The 24,182-nt window shown below is 38.8% G+C and overlaps 1 protein-coding gene and 2 long non-coding RNA genes across 4 annotated transcripts in view; 1 reads left to right on the top strand and 2 right to left on the bottom strand.

The window, feature by feature from the left end:
- Positions 1–209: 209 nt before the first annotated feature.
- Positions 210–24,182, bottom strand: part of LOC135087859 (long-chain fatty acid transport protein 4-like) — a 29,928-nt gene continuing 5,955 nt past the window's right edge. For both annotated transcript variants that reach the window (XM_063982690.1, XM_063982691.1), the window contains exons 2-12: positions 14,214–14,367; positions 9,160–9,400; positions 8,674–8,893; positions 8,063–8,264; positions 7,436–7,569; positions 6,655–6,713; positions 5,066–5,209; positions 4,551–4,624; positions 4,044–4,265; positions 2,480–2,633; positions 210–2,034 (exon numbers count right to left, since the gene is read on the bottom strand). In XM_063982690.1, coding sequence (XP_063838760.1) covers positions 1,883–2,034; positions 2,480–2,633; positions 4,044–4,265; positions 4,551–4,624; positions 5,066–5,209; positions 6,655–6,713; positions 7,436–7,569; positions 8,063–8,264; positions 8,674–8,893; positions 9,160–9,400; positions 14,214–14,367 — 1,756 coding nt within the window. In that variant the 3' untranslated portion in view covers positions 210–1,882. The remainder of the gene's footprint in view (positions 2,035–2,479; positions 2,634–4,043; positions 4,266–4,550; positions 4,625–5,065; positions 5,210–6,654; positions 6,714–7,435; positions 7,570–8,062; positions 8,265–8,673; positions 8,894–9,159; positions 9,401–14,213; positions 14,368–24,182) is intronic.
- Positions 10,472–12,036, top strand: LOC135088310 (uncharacterized). The gene is made up of 3 exons (XR_010261004.1): positions 10,472–11,053; positions 11,140–11,308; positions 11,461–12,036. It is a non-coding gene; the product is annotated as an uncharacterized LOC135088310 (long non-coding RNA).
- LOC135088309 (uncharacterized) lies at positions 18,550–19,177 on the bottom strand. The gene is made up of 2 exons (XR_010261003.1): positions 18,970–19,177; positions 18,550–18,726 (listed from the first exon to the last, which is right to left on the bottom strand). It is a non-coding gene; the product is annotated as an uncharacterized LOC135088309 (long non-coding RNA).

The raw sequence follows: 24,182 nt of genomic DNA, 5'->3' as shown, positions 1-24,182 counted from the left end.
TATTTCCCGATCAGAAGACGAAGATGTTTTATACTTAATTATTATGATTATGCAATGTGATTATGATGATACAAGGTGATGTGATGTGAATCGATATTTGGTTTAAGAATAACTACTGTAAGTGTTAAAAGTTGTGTTGTGTCCACCTAGGCTTGCAATAGGATATACCTAGGAAAGAGAAGGGAATTTGGAAACAATAAAAATCTGTGTATATATTTATGTATTTATTTACAACTTACAATTTCAGGAGCAGTTTTGAACGGCGTACTAAGTACTCACACTACAGTGCAACGGCCATCGTCACAAGGCACAACTCTAATGGAAAATCCATACTTGTTTACTGTAATATCTCAATTATTGCGATAAAATGCGAATAAATTACATTAAATTCTAAACCAGTACAAATAACTGCTATGAGGATCCCTAATTACTAAGTGCCCGAAACTTGACGTTGTCCTGCAATATAATTCAATTAGGAACTCAAAATTTCATCTAGTAAAGTGCGTAAGTCAAAACAAAACATCTTATTAGACTAGATGGTGGAATGTTCTATCTACAATAATTTTATCTACACATTATACGGTTATCATTTCTATATTATGTCACAGCATACAAATTATGGTCGTTATTTTGGAAACATTTTACTAACCCGTTAAGGCAGTGGCAATATAGTGGCCACCATTATCAAAACCTTACTGTGTACGGTCGAAAATCAATAAAAAATCAACCTGGTTTATCCTCAAGGGTTAAAACATCAGATAAATATAATAGGTTTTAACAATTTGTTCTTTCCTAAAAATCCGTTCACTATCCCCACTTGCACTTATTTACTAACATAAACCACACAAAACATTACTCGATTGACTTTTAAATTCAAACCAGCACATTTTAAGTGTAATTTATTAGTCTTTTGGTAAAGTAAAAAAATATTTGGTAAAATTATTATTGGTGTTCAATAAATAAAATTGATATAAGGAATTCGTACAGAAATTGTTACTGTTACGTAATAATTGTTATCACGTTTCGTTCGCAACTTGCGAATCACTTAACTTTTGGTAACTTTGTACATTATATCACAACTCGATCATTTTGAACCATTATCTAATATGTGAATCCCTCGATTTCGGTTTCGAAACACCCATTATAAGATAAATGACTATTATAATTATATTATTAATTAATATGCACTCGCCAGGGCTCGTGATGTACAATACGTACCGTGTATTGCAATCAGTTCACCGGTCTACGACCACACTGTCCACAGATCTCCTTTGTGGCTTCACCTGACCTGACATTTCATAAACCCTAGTCATTAAATAGTAATTGGTGAATTAGCGTACATAATGACGGGAAACAGGCATCTCTCTCACTTAAATTTATATGGGGAATGAGAGAATAAGCTATGTAAATAGCTGAATAACAAAATTATAGTTAAAGCGTTTGCGATGATGTGTTGTATCACTAGAAGAATTAACGAAGTTTAGTCGCTTCTGGACAGGTGGATAATGCAGCTGTAGAGCTATGGCAGGCAGTTACAATCGTGCATCGGGCGTGACAGCTGTCAAACTGATCGTGGCGCCATCTTGCCTGAGCGAGAACAGACCTGCGGGCCTAGCCGAGTGGTGAGGAGTGGCTTTCCAATGTCAAGTAAAAAAAGTAGCATCTAATGTCAAGTAAAAAAAGTTGAAAATCGGCTACGCTAATTGACCAACTGAAGGTGTCATCCAGCGCAATCAATTTCCAACTTTATTTTTATAGCTATATAATTGAAAACTGTTTACGCTGGACGACATTACCTTTCCATTCGCATTGGTAAGCCACTGCCACCGTGCTGGCATAGGTATAGTGGTGCTTATGTCCAGCGGTTAGGGTTGGTAGTCGCTTATAGCTTGACGCGGCCGGCGCAGATGTCGGCGAACAGCTGTGACGTCACGGGCACGAAGTCGTTTCCGGAGCGGAAGAACAGCGGGTCCTTGATGACGTCGGGGTCAAAGCCTTCCTTCTGGTAGTGCAGCTTCTTGAGCTTGAATGTGCCTGGAAAGGTGGAAGAAGTATGTATTAGACACAGATTACCAGCTTAGAGTTATGATTGACAGTAAATTACTAGCACAAATCATCTCAGGCTGAGGCCAAACAAACGTAATTATGACGCGTTTTTTTTTAGCCTACACAAAAGTTCTGTATGAACTTCACAACGACGCAAAATGTGTTGGAACTTGATCGTTTAATACGCTACGGAAATTACGTTCGATTGTTGTCAGCCTTAGTCATGGAAGAGAAGCCTTTGCCATTAGCCTTGAGAAGCTAAAATAAAGACCAAGTCAGACAGATAGTTGTCGCCGCATTGTTTGTAACATGATGGTCGAAAGAAGAGTGTTCGAGTAAAAACTGAGTCGTCCTAGTCACGCACCAGCCTCTGAAGCGACAGATAAACAGAGACATCTTATCCGATTGTAATAAGAGCTATTTTTAGACTTACTGGTGATCTCAATGTCTTTGACGAGCCTCAGGAATAGCGGACGAGCGTATGAAGGCAGCGAGTCGTCGAGATCACGGGCCAGCTGTTGCAGTGAGAGCGAGCGAGACGCATCTGCGATGGCCGCCATGCCAGCGCGGCCTTCTGTTTGAGGGATCTGGAAGGTGAGGTAAAATGTGTTTTATTACATGATATATGAATCAAATCAAATGACGGCTACGATTTACATAATATGTATAATATGTTGCACCAGTGAGAATCAATATTCAGATTTTAAGTTAGGTAATAGGTAGGTATGCTATTTGCCATTAAACGTAGTTTCGGCTTATAAACCGTCGCGTCATCTTGTCACATGTCAATTCTGAGTGAGATATTTGAATAGCGTTTCTTAAGCAAAATATTGTAAATTAAGACATATTGACCAATATTTTGAAATAAAGAAGTATACTCACAGACACGCCATAGACGACGCACGCCTTCTGCCCCAGAACAGGGTCCATAGCGTCTTCCACTTCAGCCGTGGCGACGTTTTCCCCCTTCCAGCGGTAGGTGTCGCCCGTGCGGTCGCGGAAGTATCGCACTTCTATTGTAGCGACGTTCTTACTATAAGTAATAAAGAAGCAATACTCACAGATACCCCATAGACGACGCAAGCCTTCTGCCCCAGAACAGGGTCCATAGCGTCTTCCACTTCAGCCGTGGCGACGTTTTCCCCCTTCCAGCGGTAGGTGTCGCCCGTGCGGTCGCGGAAGTATCGCACTTCTATTGTAGCGACGTTCTTACTTTAAGTAATAAAGAAGCAATACTCACAGATACCCCATAGACGACGCAAGCCTTCTGCCCCAGAACAGGGTCCATAGCGTCTTCCACTTCAGCCGTGGCGACGTTTTCCCCCTTCCAGCGGTAGGTGTCGCCCGTGCGGTCGCGGAAGTATCGCACTTCTATTGTAGCGACGTTCTTACTTTAAGTAATAAAGAAGCAATACTCACAGATACCCCATAGACGACGCACGCCTTCTGCCCCAGAACAGGGTCCATGGCGTCTTCCACTTCAGCTGTAGCGACGTTTTCCCCCTTCCAGCGGTAGGTGTCGCCCGTGCGGTCGCGGAAGAACAGGTAGCCCAGCTCGTCGGCTACCAAGATGTCGCCCTTCTATCATGGCGATGGTCTCACAAGTAATAAAGAGGCAATACTTACAGAAACCCCATAGACGACGCACGCCTTCTGCCCCAGAACAGGGTCCATAGCGTCTTCCACTTCAGCCGTGGATACGTTTTCCCCCTTCCAGCGGTAGGTGTCGCCAGTGCGGTCGCGGAAGTATCGCACTTCTATTGTAGCGACATTCTCACTTACAAGTAATAAAGAAGCAATACTTACAGACACGCCATAGACGACGCACGCCTTCTGCCCCAGAACAGGGTCCATAGCGTCTTCCACTTCTGCCGTGGCGACGTTTTCCCCCTTCCAGCGGTAGGTGTCGCCCGTGCGGTCGCGGAAGAACAGGTAGCCCAGCTTGTCGACTACTAAGATGTCGCCCTTTTTTTCTTGGATATAAATAAAGAACTTACAGATACGCCATAGACGACGCAAGCCTTCTGCCCCAAGACGGGGTCCATAGCGTCTTCAACTTCTGCCGTGGCGACGTTTTCTCCCTTCCAGCGGTAGGTATCGCCCGTGCGGTCGCGGAAGAACAGGTAGCCTAACTCATCGGCTACCAAGATGTCGCCGCTCACGAACGCGGCGTCGCCTTTTTGGAACACGTCGCGGACTAGCTTCTTGTTGCTGTCGGTCTGGAATGTTTAGTTGAAAATTGAATATGCTGTGTAACTTACATAATGTGATAAGTAGGACTCTAGTTATTTCAAAAAAAGTTATACGAAATTGTCACGCATAATAAAAAAAAGTAAAAAGTATTTATTTGCCATAAAGGCTATACAGTCCTGCTTTTCTAGCAGCTGCTGCACTAAGCTGAGCTTGTGTCGTGGCAGCCATAAGTAACTCAGGATTAACAATAATACCTATTGCTAAAAATATGCGTAACAGCAATTTTGCTGTCGTGGTTTATTGAGAGTTACCTTGTCGACGTATCCGTGGTACTCCCTGGAGGCGTTGCCTTGCGCAATGAGACCGATGAACATCCCCGGCTCATCTGAAATTTAAAAAAAAAATATTATTAACGGCCACAGTTACTGTGTAGAGAATAACATTATGGAAAAGTTTAATAACTAAAGGTAGTTTCGAAGGAACTCCTTAAAAGATGTGCAATACCTGCAATGGGTACAAGTGGAAGACCTGACTCGCTTATGCGTGTATGAGGTAAGTGAGCGGTTAAATAGCCGTGTCAAATGACACGGTTATTGTTATTTGTGTCAATAAAGTTTTTCTTTTTGTTTGTGTTACTACATAAGTAACACATTACAAACACATTGTAAACATATTACACCCAATGGGTTATACCATACCGTAAGTATGGTGAAACCTTACAGATTGCTAGAAACAGGACATAGACTACTCACAGGGCATGCACTTCAACAAGCCTGTGCTGTATGGAGAGAACCTTTTAGACTGCTGAAAACTGGACGGTACTCACTGGGCAGGCATCGGATGCAGAGCCCGTCAGGCCCGCGCAGCAGGCCGCCGTGTTCATCTGCCTTCACCAACGCGATGGGGTGCAGGCACGTCGGCACCAGCTTCGGCAGGAAGCCCACCGCGCCCAGCGTGTTGTCCACGTTTACTGGTACATGATAAAGGCATATTAAGGCGGGCCCAGACATCATTTGCCCGATCCGATCACCGTATCGGGTAATGAGTAGGTACCCGTTTACCCGTCCACATATGCGATCATGATTCGCGTCGACGATACGGATACGGTGATCGGATCGGGTAAATGATACATGTCTGGACCCGCCTTTAGGTATTTAATTTGTCGGCCGTTTGGTGTAGTGGTTCAGAACGGACTGCTATGCCGAGAGGTCCCGGGTTCGATTCGCGGCCGGGCAGAAATTGAAATGATGAATTTTAATTTCTGTGACGGGTCTGGGTGTTACTATGTATAATATAATTTATGTATTTACAAAAAAGTATTTAAGTATGTTTATATCCGTTGTCTAGTACCCATAGTACACGCTTTTCTTAGTTTGGGACTAGAGGCGCACTGTAAAATGTCCAAGAAGGATATTTATATATTTAATTTGCTTTAAAAAAAAGGTATTTAAAATCTTTATTTATACAAACACAAAAAAGGCGACTTAGTATAGTATTAGCTTTTAAAGTTGATGTGTCCTAAGGGCCTATGTTGACAAACTGGTTTCTACCCGGTCCAACAACAACTGTGTAGAAAGTGGTTCGTCAACACACGCAACTGACTCCATATTGTGAAACTGTAAATTGTAAGGCATAACGTGAATAAGCTAGCTAGTGGTAAATTATTGAGTATCGAGGACTCCAAACTACCATGCTTATTGACACAAACGATTGACTTGGTGTAGAACCGTATCAATAAGGGGCCTGTTTGCAATGAAATTTTTAGATGCCCTGTTTGAAATTTCCTTTTTAAATGCCCTGTTTGATAACCATTTTTTTTATTTATTTCAAACTTACTTATTCGCTTTGCTATAAAAAAGTTAAATGCATCGGGGTAAATCTTTCGGATGTTGCAGTCAAAATATTGCAATAATAATGTAAGTTGTACTTAAGTGTATTTATTTACCATTGTGTCTCTTATAAATCAGTGTCAAGGGCATAGATTAGTAGAGGATAATTTTATGTCTTGAACGTTCAGTTTGAATAATTTATTAAATATCCTTTAAATATTTAAATTTAATGAAGCTTATGTATTAAATATTTGTATTTAGGTAATCATAACAGGACCAGACTATTTATCATATTATACGTAATTGCTATTTTTGTTCCAAAAGCTGCGCAATTAGATAAATTATCATAAAATTGTTAATGCGTCGTATACCTACTTATATGAAAAATGCAAAAACAAATGAGGTCGTTGCCTTACTATCTGAAAGATGTCCGTTGTAAAAAAACAAGGTTAAAGTTTCATTTTAAAGTAAACGTAAACAACGTTAGACAAAGTCCACGAATTATCGGGAGAGAAAATGATAAATGTTATTGTCGTGTTATTGTGATGACTATACTGTCCTAAATGTACTCAAGTTATTTACTCACTTATATTGGCGTTGCCCTCCGTCGCTCCGTAGATTTCGTTTATCTGCGGTACTTTGAACCTAGAATAAACAATGTTTTATTATTATATTTACCAACAAAGACAGACTAAACACCTGCTGGTCTAGGGTGGATCTAACCAGTGAGAACTGATATGCCAGCGTTATGCAGTGAGATCGAAAATTCAGATTGAATGGGTGCGTTTGAAATAAAGTGCTTAAAAGCGTTGTAAGCAAAATGACGATCGCTAAGCGGTAAGCGCTGTCACTGCTAAAAATGAATGAAACACGTCACTATTGAAGTTAGCAAACGTGTCCTCACCGACAACAGTTTCGTTTCTCAGCGCTAGCAAGCGCTTCCAGACACTTTTTTCCGCCAAATGAATGAAAGAATGAATCTTATCTTATCTTATTTAGGGGCGCAGAGCACGTCGACCCATTGGGATCTTTTGTGCTTCCCTATACCTCTATCCCCCCTCATCCGCAAAGATCCTATCCATATAGTGAATCAAGTGCTTGGGTGAGAAGGACCTATATTCTTCTGGTGTCGGATAAGCCGACCCCAGGAGACCCATTGTAGTTCTAGCTAGCGCGTCGCATTCGCACAGTAGGTGTTTCATGGACTCCGCATGTTCTCCACATGCTCGACAGCTGTCATCCGTAGTTAGGCCCATTTGAGCATGTGGTTTGTAGTGTAGTGTCCTGTTAGCGCACCCGTGATCACATGATCGATCGATCATGGGATCAGCTTTTCCCATGATCGATCGAAAGAATGAAGGTGTTACCTGTCAACGATCTGCTGCCAGATGGCGGGACGCATGCCGTTGCCGACCATGATGCGCACGCGGTGCTGTGCGTCCGTGTCGCGCGCCGGTTGCGCCAGCAGGTAGCGGCACATCTCGCCGATGTACTGAGCCACCTGGGGAACAAACAGGTTTAATATCATCATTTTATCGTCTTCATTAGGGAGAACAATAGCAAGGGTTTGCCATCGTCATTATCATCAGCCTCTAGAAGACAACTGCTGGATATCATCGTTTTTGTCAGGCCATTTAGTCTCCACTACATGTGCAGTGTGCACTCTCATATTTATCAGAGGTAAATGGAGGATTTGGGCAACTCTTTGCATGCTGACCAGACGGGTTGGGGAAGCTCGATATTAAATTGACATATTTTTCCCTTAAGTAGTTGTCTGACGACATCTACGGGAGGAGAGTGATCCTATTTTACTATCGGAACTACGCGGCTAATATGTTAAAATTATTACATTTATTTTAACAACTATTACATTTTTGTAGTGTCTTAAATCCTAATGAAAATTGTCCAGAAACTTAATTTCACGGGACGTGTTCCCATTTCGACATACCCAACTCTAGCTTGACCTCTAATGAAAACCCCAGTGTATCACGTACCGTGCACTCGTACTTGATGCAGTCTGTCCAGTAGTTGGAGGCAGAGAAGCGCGGACGCACGACGGTTGGTATGCCGTCGATGAGCGCCGCGCCCGTGCCCACTAGACCACCAGCCGTGTGGTAGAGCGGCAGCGTGTTGTAGATACGATCGCGAGATTTCAGACCCAGCATGTGGACTGTCGCGCACACGATTAGCAGGTACCTGGAACAAAGGATTTAGTCATTGCAGCTTGTACTAACTTGTACATGATTTAATAGTCTTTTAGCGGTAGATACAAGGGATAGAATAGGAACATCCTTCTCCAGTTCCCTCTCCAATTAGAGGATCGGTGGCGCAGACACCTAATTTTGCTGAGGAGTTTATTCTAGCAACGGAGTGACGTTTTATGACAAGTTTCAGTGTTATCTGACATTTCTTACGACGCCCTATAAGTTAAACAGAAACCGACCATTAATTTTCTAAAGCTTCAATCACCGCGCGATCAAAGGCCAATGACAGGTCGCGTGAACTGGTATGGGTGTGGTTGAAGCTTAAGAATACTTTCCTAAATAAGGAGTTAAACATATCTTAATAACGAGTTTATATCTATCATGTTTCAACAGTCACTCACTTGGAGTTCGGCAGTACCGCAGCTTTAGGCATGCCCGTGGTGCCCGAAGTGTAAATATACAACAGCGTATCTTTGTAGTGGAGTTGCTCCGTGACGATGGGGTACTCAGGAGGGTGCTTCTCCATCTCGGCGGTCAGGTCAACCACCCCAGGGGCGCACTGCCCGTATAGTTGGAACAATTTGAGGTCAGAAGGCAGCTGCCCGCGGACCTCTTCCACGGCTGTTGGGAAATTGAAGAGTCAATAATCTGATTTGGGTGGCCATCACATTGGAAGAGAGATTGATTACGAGGTTAGTCATAGATAAACAAGTCACATTGTTAGCTAGATCTGCCGGACTAGCATGCACGCCATGATAAAATCTGATTAACGATTTTAGACGACAAAATGTATAGGCATTGGGCATATCGATAAAATGGCGCGTTAAAAGCTTATTGCGGCGCGCATCCTAGGCTTTCGATATTTCTATGATTATGTGATAACTCACCACTAGCCAGCTGGTCTGAGAATATGATCGCCTTCGCTTTAGCGACTTGTATGCAATGCAGCAGTGGCTTGTGCCTGAGGTTGCTGTTGATGAGCGCGGACACGGCGCCCACCTTGGCCATGCCCAGCCAAGTCCAGACATACTCCGCACAGTTGGGCATGAACACGCACACCACGTCACCGCGTTTCAGGTCTAGGTGCTCTTGCATCACGCGCGACACCTGGTTCGACTTGGCGGCCATCTGAAACAAATTTATCGTTGGTTATTTACACTTCCTTTCATATTACAACTCTGAGCATAATATCTCGTATATGGTCAACATCATTGTCATGGTCTACAAACATTGTAGACTTGTACATGAAGGTCAGGCCAGACTGCAGTATTAATTAAAAAATTATAAGTACCTGTCATGTTAACAATTAATTAATCGTCAATGCTGCAACATAATTATACATAATGAAATACATCTTCCTGAAAATACCTATGTGCCTTGACTCTACATAATTATAAAAATAATCTACATATTCTGAAAGATCAGCAAACGATCTTGATAACCACTCTAAACATTAAAGATAATAGGCAAATTATGCTACTACAATCTCCGTTGCATCTATTTCGAGACTTTAAAGACATAAATCCTCTGATAGCGGCGTTAATTCTAAAGTAAACGATTGTTGTGCAAACTTCAATCAATCTATTTTAGATCAATTAACTGGCACTGGTGATATAAAACATACACTTATTTTACTACGAAGCATTTTTACAAGTTTCAACGGATGTAGGTTAAATGTTAACCAATTATACTTTTAACTTTTTCTTACATGTAAAGAAAATGTAGAATGGGTCGTATAATTTAAATAAAATTAATGTAGATTTCGACACATTGGATAAATTATTTTTTTGTTACAAAAAAGCAAGGTAAGTAGAATAAAAAAACTATAAAAAAAATAATCAGCAGAACACATAAGTAATGTCTAGAAAGCATTTTTTTAACATCGGAAGGAAACATTACTATGCGAATACACCGTTGAAAATAATCGATTTAAAATTCGATCACGTCGGTCCCAAGTATTTCAGTACCTCTAGTACGAAAAACTTTCGAGTTCAAGACGAGGACGAATTTTTGTACGTTTCGAGTTCGAACTCGAAACGTTCATTCTTGTTTTATTAAGGATCGTACTTGTTAGCTTAACTTTCTAATTTCTTTCGTCGGCACGTATATAATAGTAGTCTTTGGTCGGCACGCAAGGCCAAGAAGCTTCTTTCGACGAGTCATAGAGTATTTTACAAGTTTTTTTTTATTAAACATGGAATGGTGTGTTCCGTCCGAAACATGCTGCGTTATTTTAAGATGTTGTTATTAAATTTAAAAAAATAAGTTACAAAGATGAATAATGCTCATAACGCCTCATTAATTGTTTATACGTTTTTGTGTTATTGTTTGTTTAATATGTAAGTATTTAAAACCATTATTATTTATTACCAATCAATATTTATATTGTTGGGTAAACAAATTTCGGAACATCTTTCGTCTTGTTAATGTAGCTGGCAAGCAAAGCGGCGTTATGAATAAATTTAAGTTGCTATAGAAACAATGTTCTGTTGATTGTCACTTGTGTCATAGAAAATAAAAAGAGCTATCCATTGTGTATTCCTACTGTTGTAATAAATTAATTTCGTGGACAAATCTATCTTCTATTTTTCTACTGTAAAATCACACTCAGCCACACGCTCACACACGTCTGACATTGAAAAGACAGGGATTTTTCTTGTTTTGACGTATTTTCTAACCTCTTAGAATGTTATTAGAAGTCGTAATAAAATAATTTGAATATAAAGCTATGTTTTAAAGTAAATAAAGACCATTTAACGATGTTAACATGATGAGACATCGGTAAGTAAATTAAATTAGCAAGTGAAAAGATTTTTTAGTTAAATCATGTAGTTAAATATGTATATTGTAATTCTATCTTGTTTTAGATTTTATGGAATGGAGGAGAAGATTTAACAGCTAGAAATTAACAAAAATCCTGCAAGAGCATCGAGATCTCGCTTTTGGCGAGTAGAAGTCCAAAGGCAAAGTGCAGCGGTTTGCAGTTCTTAGCCTCACTTTTTTGGACCTAACAAGACAGGAAAAGAATAGTCAAAGGTATGTTGATTGCAATAATTGAATCTTTATTATTTAAGTAGGTACTTACCTATGCATTCTCTAGACAAACTGAAATGTTATGCCCTTTCATATTGATTGTTAGGATGGCAAGTTAAATTAGTATTTAGTTAACATTACTTTTTCTTTTACAGAGGAAACCCGAGTAGCCAGATGATAATATATGAAACCATGAGCAGCCAGCCATTGAAACTCTCAGCAATTTGAATAACAATTTTGATTGATTACCAATCATGTATCATACCTATTAATAGAAAATTAAAACTGTTAGGTACCTATGTTTTAATTGAAATTCAAAATATTGTTTAATGTTTTATAAGTATTTATTAAATAAATTGTCACACATATATTTTGTTTTAATCCCATTAATGTCTATTTGCCCGCAAGTGTTGATGGTATTTCTTAAGTGTGCCTAGGAACCTTAGTCCTATTACTTATTCTGTGCCGGAGCTGGATCTTTGTAAGGTTTGGGTAGGGTAGGTACCTGTAATGATTAATAAATGTTGATGAGTAGAATACTATAACATTAATTTTATAGTTATTAGTTTAGGTAAATAAGTTTATTAAGATCTAAAACTTTCTGGCTAAAACACTTACGAGCAAAGGTATGGAATCACCCTGTTGTGTTTTGTTCTGTATGATCTTAAGAACTGAATGCATATGACATTTGTATAAAATAGTTCATGGATAAATCTTATGTAGGCATGAGTACCTACCTACTTCTCCGAATATGTTGGGGGTATTGAGAGCATTGGTTAAGTAATTCCAAATGCTTCTTCATACCATCAGTGCCTTGGTATGAACTGGATGCATCTTAATGCATAGCACATAATATAACCTGTAATAATTATTATCTATCAAATGACAAAGAAATCATGTGGTATGTAGAGTAGACAGAATGTATGAATAAATTATGTACTTGCCTTGTGTTCCAAGGACACTCTTTTTGTTGCCATAAGACTATCTTTCCGGCAATTTGTCACATAAGTAGGTATCTTACAGGGCAGATATGTACCATCCTAGACTGCATCCCTCTTAACATCATGTGCGATTGTGGTCAAATACCTACCTGCCTTGTTATGCATAAAAAAATAAAATAAAAAAAAACTACTAAAATGCAGGTTTATTGACTTTGAGGCGGTATCGCTGCAACAACCACAACATCAGGATTTAAGTTTTTCCTTATTATGTTGCCCTATTAGATATGAAATAAACAAACATTAGGAAAAATGTCCACAAAATATATTTTTTTACTCACTGTTGGGATGCTTCCTAATCTCTTAACTTAAAGCATCTAAACAATCTAAATGATGCCAAACAAGGAAATAAATTCGCCGACCACATAATCTCCACATTTAAGCCTCAAAAACACGTAAAATTTATATCAACGTAATCTTCTCACAACAAAATTGACAGTGACACAACATTCGATGATTTCAACGACAACGAAACGACCGTTGATTGTCAAAATTAGGTTCGTACTACGTTATTTCATACAAAATCCATCTTTCGTCACGCCTAGTATTTGAACTCGATACGAAAGAAAATCGAAAGTTAGGTGTTTTTTTCTTTTTATGACCTATAGGGGGCGCTGTTTAATTTTTCATACAAAATTTTTCGATGGCACTTTGAATACGCAAACGAAACGAACTCGAAAGTTTTTCGTACTAGAGGTACAGATTCGATTATGCAAGCATCGATGACGCAGATTTAGGGTCGATGGCCCTTGGACTGTACGGAGAACATTTCAAGACATTACATCATGAACAAGTTTTTTTACCTTCACATACTTAGTTGTAATGTCACAGTTCGGAATGAAGTTTATTATTATTTACAACTTTTTTGTCGGCACTAATGAGTTTCGATAGAAAAACAACCAACGTTATTGTTCCTAGATGTAAGTAAACAATGTCTAGACATAAAAGTTTGTTTTGACTAAATTAGTAACTAATTAAATAATAACAAAGTAATAAAGGAGGGCATTTTTTTTTAATAATTTAACCTAGTATGTTTATGTATTTTCTTATCTCTGTTTTTTAGGCAGCATTACCAGTACATTTTATTAGGGTAAACTTTGACACTTAATATTTTTACTGATATGAGGTATGAATATCAGCCACTTAATTTACACGCTAGGCCTGTCACTGTTTTATCTGTTGCGTTGGAAGATAATAATTGCTCCTTTTATCTCTAAAATTATTTTCTTATATTAGGTCACTTTTAGTGCGGCTTTTTAAAGGCTTGAGGGCATGATTAAAATAAATATTTAAAACGAACTAAATAAGTGATACAAAATTACTACGACGCATGGTGGATGTTGGGCGCATGTTCAGAGAACAGGTACTTTGCATTACAAAAGCCTCTTGCCGACGCATCGAAATTCACAATGAGAACTGAGATCGGTTTAAACCGATCTCAGTTCTCAATAGGCTTAGGTTTAAACCCAAGCCTATTTTGAAAATTATAAATAACTTGAAAAAATCGAACTGCCTAAGGCGGGAATTGAACCCACGACCTTCCGCTTGCCGACGCTTTCGACGGGTTCATCCAGTGTCTAAGTAGCTCAGTTGGAAGAGCAGTCGCCCGGCAAGCGGAAGGTCGTGGGTTCAATTCCCGCCTTAGGCAGTTCGATTTTTTCAAGTTATTTATAATTTTCAAATTAGTTTGAGATGCGACTCTTAACGCTAAAAATTAAATAACCAAGCCTATTTTGTTTGGAATAAGAATAAATGCACCTTCAAAGCAGCGCTCTGGCACGCACTATGCTTTCATACAGTTTTTTAGAAGAGCAGTTGCAGCTCCACTACTAAAGCGACACAGTGACAAAGACGTGCGGCTGTTGCGCTTCTAAAAATTTGATCTAGTTGAAGGCGTCCTACGATCTCACCTCTTTGAAGGTCCAGGTGCGGTCTCCAACAACGATGAAGCATGGCGCGTCAGGGGTTTTGAGCGCGCGTTTCGTGAAGAGCTGTGCCACGGTAGCGTCCTGCCGGCCCCAGCTTTTTGACCTGACCATGCCGTTCGCATATCGCCAGAGGAACCTGAAAACACATTCACTTGGTTAAATTTTTAAGCTCGAAAAGTTTAAAGGTACTGATGCACATGCTTATTATGTACCTACTCGTACTAGCACGAAAGCATGCCACTAGCACGTGTGTCGAAACATTGTTAAAATAAGCATGCTCATTTTGAGTTGTTCGACCACCTTTTTATGAGAACTTTTGCGAGTTCTCGTCAAACCTAACAAAAAATCAATGACCATTCCTCATCGCACGGTTGAAAAAACCTCATCATTAGGTAGGTACTTACCTAAGCATGTGATTGTATTTAGTAAGTAGGTAAGCTAGTGTCCTCGAAACTATTAACCGAATTGTATAATTCAAGTTACCTGCAATTATTTCGCGCAAACTTTCAAGGCTGTATAAAGTTAGAGCTAGTTTGTGTTTCTCGTGTTGCCTACGGTTCTCATCAAAATTATCTTATATTATACATTATCCACTAGACAAATCACTACTTGTGTAGCGCGTCTGTTACCATCTCATGCAAATTAAGTATCACTTGACATCACTCACTATGTAAGTAGGCAAGTCTAGTCGGCTATTATCACGCGTTTGTTCTAGACTTCTAGAGCTATCTAATTGATATTTCATAGAGTGGATAATTTCATGGTAGGCTGCCCTTGAAACACTTGCCATCTGTCCATGTTTTATAGCTTTCCCATCAAAGCTCGCTATTTTATTATTAACCAGGGAAAGGTACCACGTGATATCACGAAGAACACCCGTCGATGACAAGTATTAGAACTAATCGATTTTTAATTCATACCAGGGTAGGATGAAGCAGAAGGTTTGCGAGCGATGACAAATGTCATAAATTTTAACCAGGGAACTGCTCATGCTTGATTGAGGCAAAAGACATATTTAAATAGAAAACAGCACGTTCTGTTACCAAGAAAAAATATTCAAAAGTTCAACAAGAAGGTTTAAAACTTTAAAGGTAAGTAGGTACCTAGGTACCTTCCAAGAATAGACATCGTATGATTCAATGACATCCTTTTGTATTTTCAAACGTGTCCAAAAAAATTTGCTTGTCATCCATCAGGCGACACTTATTCGTGAAAACGTTTTTGTTAAACATAAATCATCATAAATTTAGTGTGCTGTTTCCAGGTCAACAGTATCCTCAATTCTTTTGAGATATTTTCTTCCGATTCACGGTAATAAATAATGTAAGCCTTGCAAACATCGTCTGCCAGGATTTCTAAGCTATGGGGACCTATTAAATACCCCGCAGACTATAGACTTTTTTAGTCGGTAGTTAGTATGGTCGGCTTCTAATTTGTATAAGGAATCTGATACCAAATCGGTGTAGTGTCCGCACTTCCATACCTAGGCTGTTTATACTAACAGCCCGACCAAACTATCGGACGACTAAAAGCCCGTCGACGACAGTCCGCAGGGTGTCTTATTATATTATTTGTGGTAATGTATTGAATAATGTAAGTCAGATATCGTTTGCCAGGATTCCAAGCCTATGACCGATTCTACGTAGATTATTTATTAAAGAATAGCCAGACTGCAGGAACAGGGCCCGATATAGCGCCGCAGAAGCCATGCAACGGCGGCATTGCGGCGGTCACGCCACCGGTGACGCGCTGTCATAATCTTGTAAGCGGGAGACTGAGACGTGCTGAGACCTTGTTCGCAGACATAGGTACAAAAAACTCTGCACGTTCACGGCAAAAAAAAACATGACATTCACGACCTGCATTGACGGTATGATGATGCTGAAGCGACAGTCGACTACCTACATTTCGAAATAAACATAAATTATTATGCAGTTTCATTTTTTGCGACCGCTTTTCTTGAATGAATAAAGAAGTATTTTGCAGTCTACATTCTACAACTAAATCTTACCCTAACCCACACAGCCACAAATTAGAAATATTACCTATTTACTGACAGATGAATAGTCAAGCCTGCAATGGTATACCACCACAATAATTTCTTAGTCACATTCGCATGTAGGTATTTGAACCACTTGGAATGTCGTCTGGAATTTGAACCAAAAATATTATTACCATGCGATTATTGTGACCAATCCACCAAAGCCACACTAATCGATCGAAACCATAGGTATAATCAAGCCTAGTTTATCAAACGTTTCATATCCTCATTACGCATTAATATTTTGTAACAACAAAATATTTCTATAGCCCGGGAAAAAGTACAACTAGACACATCAATATTTAGAATCCTAAAAGATAACAATAAGGAACAAACATAATAATGTATTGACATAATAAAGGTTACTTGAGTACACATTTATCGCATTTTGCGAGTACCTACCTAAACCTAAAGCAAGTTAAGTACATGGGTCAAACTGGCAGTTTATATACTTCAATATCGCGCAGTTTGTATTGTTTTAATTCAGTATCGTAAAGTGTAATACAGCCTGAACAATTTGGTAAAAAGGCTTATAGAAGGCATTTGGCAGCCATCGTCCATCATATACAATGTAAAATAAAACGCCACAGCACGGCAATGACGATTAAAGTTCAATCGAAAATAACGCGCGTCCGTGTGTGTGTGAATCGATAGAAAGAGCAAGAGGTCACCCTCCAAAAGGCAACAAAAACAACATGAATTATTGAACAAGAACAAACTACTGGCTACTATTTATTCTGTGCTACTGGTAGTACACCTCCGTGGCAGTTGTGAAATTGAAACAATATATAATTAATCCGCTCGTGCGTCATGTCGCACTATCAAAATAGGAATATGAACAGCCTACAACGACAAATTGGTTTATGATAGGTATTACAAGGATCGATTTATGATACGTCTGTCAGTTAAAAAAATTGTACTGTTTTTGGCTCAAGATCTAAAAATATTTTTACGGTTTATTGAAATACCACCATTGTAACTTTTTTAAAGAACTTACGGAAAAATAGTACTTAGTATAAACAATTTTTTACACGTGTCAAAGGCCTATAATCATGGGCCTGTGCCTATAATAAATATTTTTTATCCGTTATCTAAGCTCAGCTTAGTAAATTTAGGATTAGATAATTAGTAGTTAGCAAAATATCAATTGATCGTTTTATTAGGTCTAGCTAGAGTCACTAGGTGACTAAATTGTGGCTTTATTTTATTGGCAGCCGTATATAACTCTACATAAACGCTTGGTAACCACAACAAATCATTGTCTCACGACAATTTATATGGTGCTGTGTAATCATTGATAATAAGAAGATGATAATGCATCTATGGCACAGGTTTAATAAAAGGTTTAAAGGTTAGGCGTTTGTTAATCACCACATTATTTCCTATTTTGCTCTACCTGTCGGAAGAAACTGCAATGGCATCGTTGATAAGCTCCCATGTTCGATTATTCTAAATGCATATAATTTTTTCAAACATGCCCAACAAAATATTCAATAGAATACAAATAAAGAACAAGAGTATAAATAAATTCTCATAGAGCACACAAATTCTTTAAGAAATCATCCAATAAGTAGGTACTGCTACAAAAGCCGTTTCTTTTTTGTTCGTCACGGTACAGTCCGTACTTATGGTCCAATGACCTTTCTGGAAGTGGTCTGGGTTAAGAACGAACCGTTTTCTTTTCGATAAACGTCAAAATAGTCTCTGGATCAAACTGTTTCGGATGTAGTAATTGCGTCTGCAGTCCAACCAACCAATGTTAGTTAATTTTAACCGACCATGATCGACTGGTAAAAATAGCAGTAGCACAAGGTCCCGCAGGAAGCCGTCTGCACGTAAAAACAATGGTGCACTCGATAAACAACGTGAGCATTCGATACATGACTCCATGGCACACCATGGAACTTATACACTCGGTGCGAAAATTGGGAAAATCCCAAGATAAAACAAGGCTTGTCTACACGCTGTGATGCTGAGTTAAGTCAAAATAGAGTAGGGTCAGGGAGGCAACAGTGACTCACTTTTTTTTCGAAGCTTAATAAAAATAGATATCGCTTTAATATTGGCCTAAAATTTGCTCACATTTTAGATACACTATTGAACTGTAACTGAGCACTCATGATTCTACATTATTTACTACTTATGTCAAAGTAGGAACCTAAAACAAAAAAATGATAATTGAGCCACTGTGGACTACTAGGTGTACACACTGACTCACTACCGTGGTACACAGTATTAACGTGGTACGGCAGTATTTATATGAAAAGAAAATGCCCATTCCGCATAGTTTTTTATTAGAAATAATAACAAAACTGCACAAGCTATTCTTATTATAATCAACAATTCAACACGACTCTTAGTACTTTTATTGCTACCTATAAGATCTTAAGTCATCTCAATCTCTTCGTTATTTATTTCTTCCCTATTTTTCTGTCGGTTTTTTTCCGTGGCATTCTGTAAATAAAAAACAAAATTCGATTTAAAGTTATAAAAATATTGAATTCGTATAAAGTATTAAAATTGAGTCACTGTGTACTTCTACGCCATTTTGTAAATATTTGATCAAAAAAACCAAGATGTAAAACAAATTAGTCAAAATTCGGATTAAAGACAATTGATACAAGACCTACTATCCGATAAATATAACGGCTATTACCTATAGCAACAAACAAAGATATGAAAACAATCGAAACTCACCTTAGAATGTAATTTAGTGGGCGCGAAAACAAAAAACATTCCCTCACCCTTCCGCACGGCACTTGACCGGCGAGCAAACTGGTTTAAACGTGTTCGGGTACCAAGACCTTTGAATCGGTAAAAGAGACAAATATATATTCCTATGCCTTCAGGTCGAAACATGACTGAGCCACTGTAGCCGACCGAGTCACTGTTGCCTCCTTGACCCTACTAGAAATGCCTGGAAAAGACCATGTGATTCCAAAGTTCCAAACACTATATGATTGGATAAAGTAAGATTCATCTTTGTTGTAGCAACGCAAAAACTTGGTGTAAATCCCGATATCGCATCGATTTCGAAATCGAATGTTACATTTTCAGGACTATATCAAGACAGGTAGGCATACTCCCTATTTCCTGTACATTCCCCTAGGGAGATAAAAATGACCTTAGTAATAAAGGAGCCTTAGTAACCACCATGATTTTCTTTTGATCCATGCACTTATGTAAGAAAAAAGCATGCAAACTATGTAGACAACAAGTAGGATGAAATATACAATCGCAAAAAAGGTAAAATGACGTCATCGTGTCTCAACTTCGACTTAGTAACTATTGGTGTTTTACCATGTTTTTTTTAGATCCATGCAATTATGTAAAAAAAAAGCATGCAAATTATGTAGACAAGAAGTACCTACGTAATATACAATTTTTACAATCGCAAAAAAGGTAAATTGTTGTCATCGTGTCTTAACCTGGACATAGTAACTACTTATTGGTGTTATACCCATGTTTTCTCTTTTCATATCCATGCACTTATGTAAGAAAAAAACATGCAAACTATGTAGACAATACAATCGCAAAAAAAAGGTAAAAAATTAAATGATGTCATTGTGTCTCTGGACTTTAACTATTGGTCCTATTTTGTTGAATATGTATGAGTAACCTAAACTATTGACATCTATTGTTTGCTTATACTTTATTTATTTAACGAATTTGCTTCAAAAATGTATTACATTTCTGACGCAACGACCTACTTAAGAGCGTTTACGTCTAGCGTGGCATGTCAAGTTTAGGTAATTTCGATGCTATTTTTATTCACACTAAAATAATTATGACTGTGTGCGTGTTCTCACGCTCTATAGTCAAACCAAAATACTTTGATCCACCATCGTAAAAGTGTGCCAGGCTGTCAAGTGACAGCTCAAGGAAACTATAAAATCTTCAAATCTTCCAACACCGACTCCATAATTATAAATAATGGTAATGCTCTGCCAGTAGTCCTAATCAATAATAAATACGTAAATTCTTTATCAAATAGTAAATTATCAAAGGTTTTTTACTATTTTGAGAATATTTTATACAGCCTATGTTCAGCAGTAAAAAAATTGAATTTTAATGGTGAGAGATTTTTTCAAATCGGTTCTATTCAAAACAAACTTTTCCTGTTTACTATTCTTTTTTTATCCGGAAAATGCATAACATTTCATACCCACCAGCTGCGGGGGCAGCTAGTGGGTTATGTGGGGTTCTTCCTACCAGAAGGTGGGTAGCCCCTACACCCACTAAAAGCCTGACTGTTTCTGCCATGATCCATATGAGGGAACGCGGGACATCGCCATTGGCTGTTGCCTGTAGCATTCGTCCTTAGCCGCCACCAGACACCTCCATGTCTAGCGACCGAGGCCTGTTAGGAAGGGACAGTTGGAGACCATAAGCTGTCCTCTTGCGCCCAGGGTGTCGGCGGCGGATAACCGGAGTGTCGGCTGAGGCCTCTCGCTCGCCCTTTCCACTGCTTCTTTCTGTGAAAGAACACTTTCACAGAAAGTAAGCACACAATACCATAAGATTATTTATCTCATCATATATTTTATACTAATGTAGATATTGTTTCCGAAAGCGAGCGGGTTCATTCCGTACCTGTACGCTTCATGCGTTCTCTAGTAAAAGCTGAAAATCAGTGTTCTGCCCTTTTGAGGGTAGTGTTTATACTGAGCTCTTTGCTTTTTGCATCGCTGCGGCACACATCACTCTGACGCAGGGAACTATTTGAAACGCTAGTCATCTTTATCTTATGTTGTTTTGTCACTTTTGTTATGTTGCAACTGTTGAAATTATTACTAACCTGTGTAACAAAATACCAGTGGTGTCACCTAGTGTGTTTCTTGACTAACTAACTTTATTTCGATATTGAATTGAATTTCAATAGCAACTATACATAATGTGTGTGTTAAAAGCATTAAAAAAAGTGTGTTACAACAAATAAACAATTTATCTATCTATCTCACGCCTCTTCCCGATTGGTAGGGAGAGGTCATTTCCAACCGCCTCTCGTTCGCTTAGGCTGGGCACTGTTGGAGCGTGTCAGTCTGCTGCGGTGACTCACGTGGCAAGACTGCAGTGTTAACTGACAACCATCTACAGGCTCTCGGCCTATACGGTGGAGGAATGGCCCGAAGCACCCATGGCCCGGTAGAACCTGGGTCGCCCTTTGTGTGAGGCGATCATGCCGTCGCACCCACTCCTCTAATACAGGCAGAACTGCCTCTATGGTGCGACGTAAAAGTTGGCTGACGGCCAGGCGTACCCTTCAGCACTCTAGGGCCTAGATCCTCAAGCCTCTACCTTTTGGTTTCCACCTCTCGTGGTGCACGTACACGTATATTTCCCCTTGGGACCTATGGTCACCTCGCAACTGGCGTCTATTCTCGATTGTCGACACTAGCTTTGTCGCCACTGAGGATAGGCATAAATAATATCGATTGTCACCAGTGGTGACACATACTTTCCCAGTTGTAGCTACAGGCTTTCTCACAACTTATGACAAATTAGAAAAATACATCCCAATTATGCCTAGTGGGGACGTACACAAATATTGACGCAAATATCATCGTGCATGACATACGTAAAGTAAAAGTCAAGTAAGACCAGTAGGCCTAAGATGCGCGCCGTGATAACTTTTATCGACGTCAATTTGTATGGGCAAAATCGATAAAATGGCGAGATAACCGTCTATCACGGCGCGCATCTTAGGCCTACAGATGAATACAAATATTATTAATTTTATTTTGAACTAGCGGCCGCCCGCGACTTCGTACTCGTGGACCTCGTTGTACTCCTTAGTTCGTAAAATCTGTTGTTTGATATCATGTTGATAGACGGCGTTTCACGGCTTCCCCCGCATGAATATTTACGAACGTCAAAAACAGTAGTTTGTCCAGCGCTGTAGATTTTAACCAATGACGATAGATTGCGCTTTTTAGACACGTCTTATTTATTTATTGAAATTTATTTGTCACATATCGTCATAAATTATAGCCTATAATTATGTTAATCTGGTTTATAAACAATAATACTGTAAAGTTTCAACAAAATCTGTTCAGTAGTTTTTGAGTGAAAGAGTAACAAACATCCAGTTTCGCATTTATAATATTAGTAGGATTGTTATACGTCGCCACTAATGACAATAACTTTTTTCCCATTTATCCTCAGTAGGGACATAGTCAGTGTCCACAACCGGGAATAGGCGGACTGCGGATACTATGCGGTATCAACGAATTACCTCAGCCTGTGCCTCAGTGATATCATGCGTTGCGCTTTTTTGAACAGTAGGATGCTCCACGACTACACAGCACTGTGCCATACTCGAGCCCCATATAGGACCATATAACGCGCGACGCAAAAGTATAGTCAGCGACTCAGTGCGGCCGGGCCTCCGAGATTAGGCATCAACCGGCTTAGTGCGCCGGCGGTAGCCAAAAGCTTAGGGGTGAGACGATTCAAGTGGCCATCAAATGACCACTGTCCAACTAACTACAATCCGAGGTACCTACCGCAAAGATTTTCCGACTGTAATATGTTGTGTATGTTCCCCCTACAACTAGGTGGGACCCTGCTGGCAGAGCATTCCTATTAACTATTCTGTAACCACCTATTTATGGCAATTTTTAGTATTATTCCTCTTTATAATATTAGTATACATACATAACTTGCTGTTCCAAATTTTCGTCATTCGTTTTCGTTTCATCGCTAAAAATAACTTAATTTTATTTTTCATTACGTCTGAAATAGAATTTGTAGTAAAAATAGACTGTAATGAAAAATAACAATAAAATATTTTAATAACCACGTGATCGCAAAATCTACCACCAAGATTTTGCGGATACACTATAAAAGTCCAGCTACCTGTCAAAGATCAACGTACGCGTGACACATGTCAGCAGAGCACCGAGCGACGTGACCTCACTCTGGAACGCCTCGAGGCGGACTGAATTTGAACGATTCGTGCGCGGCGTTTTATAGTACTTTTCAAATACTCATAGAAAAAAAATTACAATGAATTATTTTAAATTTCAAAGTAAATATTTTAGATAAGATATTCTTCTATTATATTAAGCTATTTTTGTATTGAATAAAGGAAGAATATTGGTGAAAAAATCACTTTGATTTTTGGGTATTTCACGTTCTTTTAATTTGTGATTTCTTATTGCAAAATGCTTAAATCTAAAAAATTTCTCAGATAACTATTTGCCCTAGGATCTATGCTATAGGATATAAATGTTTGTTAAATCGTTTTCACAGTATTTTTATAAAAATTTCAGCTTGTAAACTGACGCTAAAGTGGAAATTTACAAAACCTGTGTGGACTTATCTTGATAGAATTCTTAAATACTAAACTAATCGCAATATTTTCTCAATTAACTATTTAGACGACGAAATTGCCTAACTATTTATGCCTATAACATATTTGTAGTATTACTGGTTAATGATTGTAACGAGTTGAAAAAGTACTGTTTTTGCGCCAAACGGCGTAAACGCTCTTAATAAAGAAAATGAAACAGTAAATAGTTATTTAGGTTGTGGCCTAATTAGCTGTAAATAACTTATTAGGTAGATAAGTACTATTATTTTGGAATGGATCTAAATTAAGAATTTCTTTATATGTGTACCCTAATAATTAATATGTAGGAAGGGACGAAGTATTCCAAACGCTACTTAATTTACCTACTCCACTAGGAATCGAATCTGGGACAATTAAACGTCAAATACCCAATATTCAAACATTAGTAATTCGTTAGTAAATTCATTTATTTATAGGAATCGGTATAGCCAAACATTAACTAGCAGAGAAGTTTGCCTTATCCTACTAAATAAATGGCACGAAAGAATAAATAAATAAATAGCCATTGATTGACGTAGTTATTTCTGATTAAGACATACTAATTATAAAAAGTTTA

The sequence above is a fragment of the Ostrinia nubilalis genome, chromosome 3, assembly GCF_963855985.1.
Source record: "Ostrinia nubilalis chromosome 3, ilOstNubi1.1, whole genome shotgun sequence".
Lineage (NCBI taxonomy): Eukaryota > Metazoa > Arthropoda > Insecta > Lepidoptera > Crambidae > Ostrinia > Ostrinia nubilalis.
This window is presented reverse-complemented; position numbering and strand designations above follow the sequence as displayed.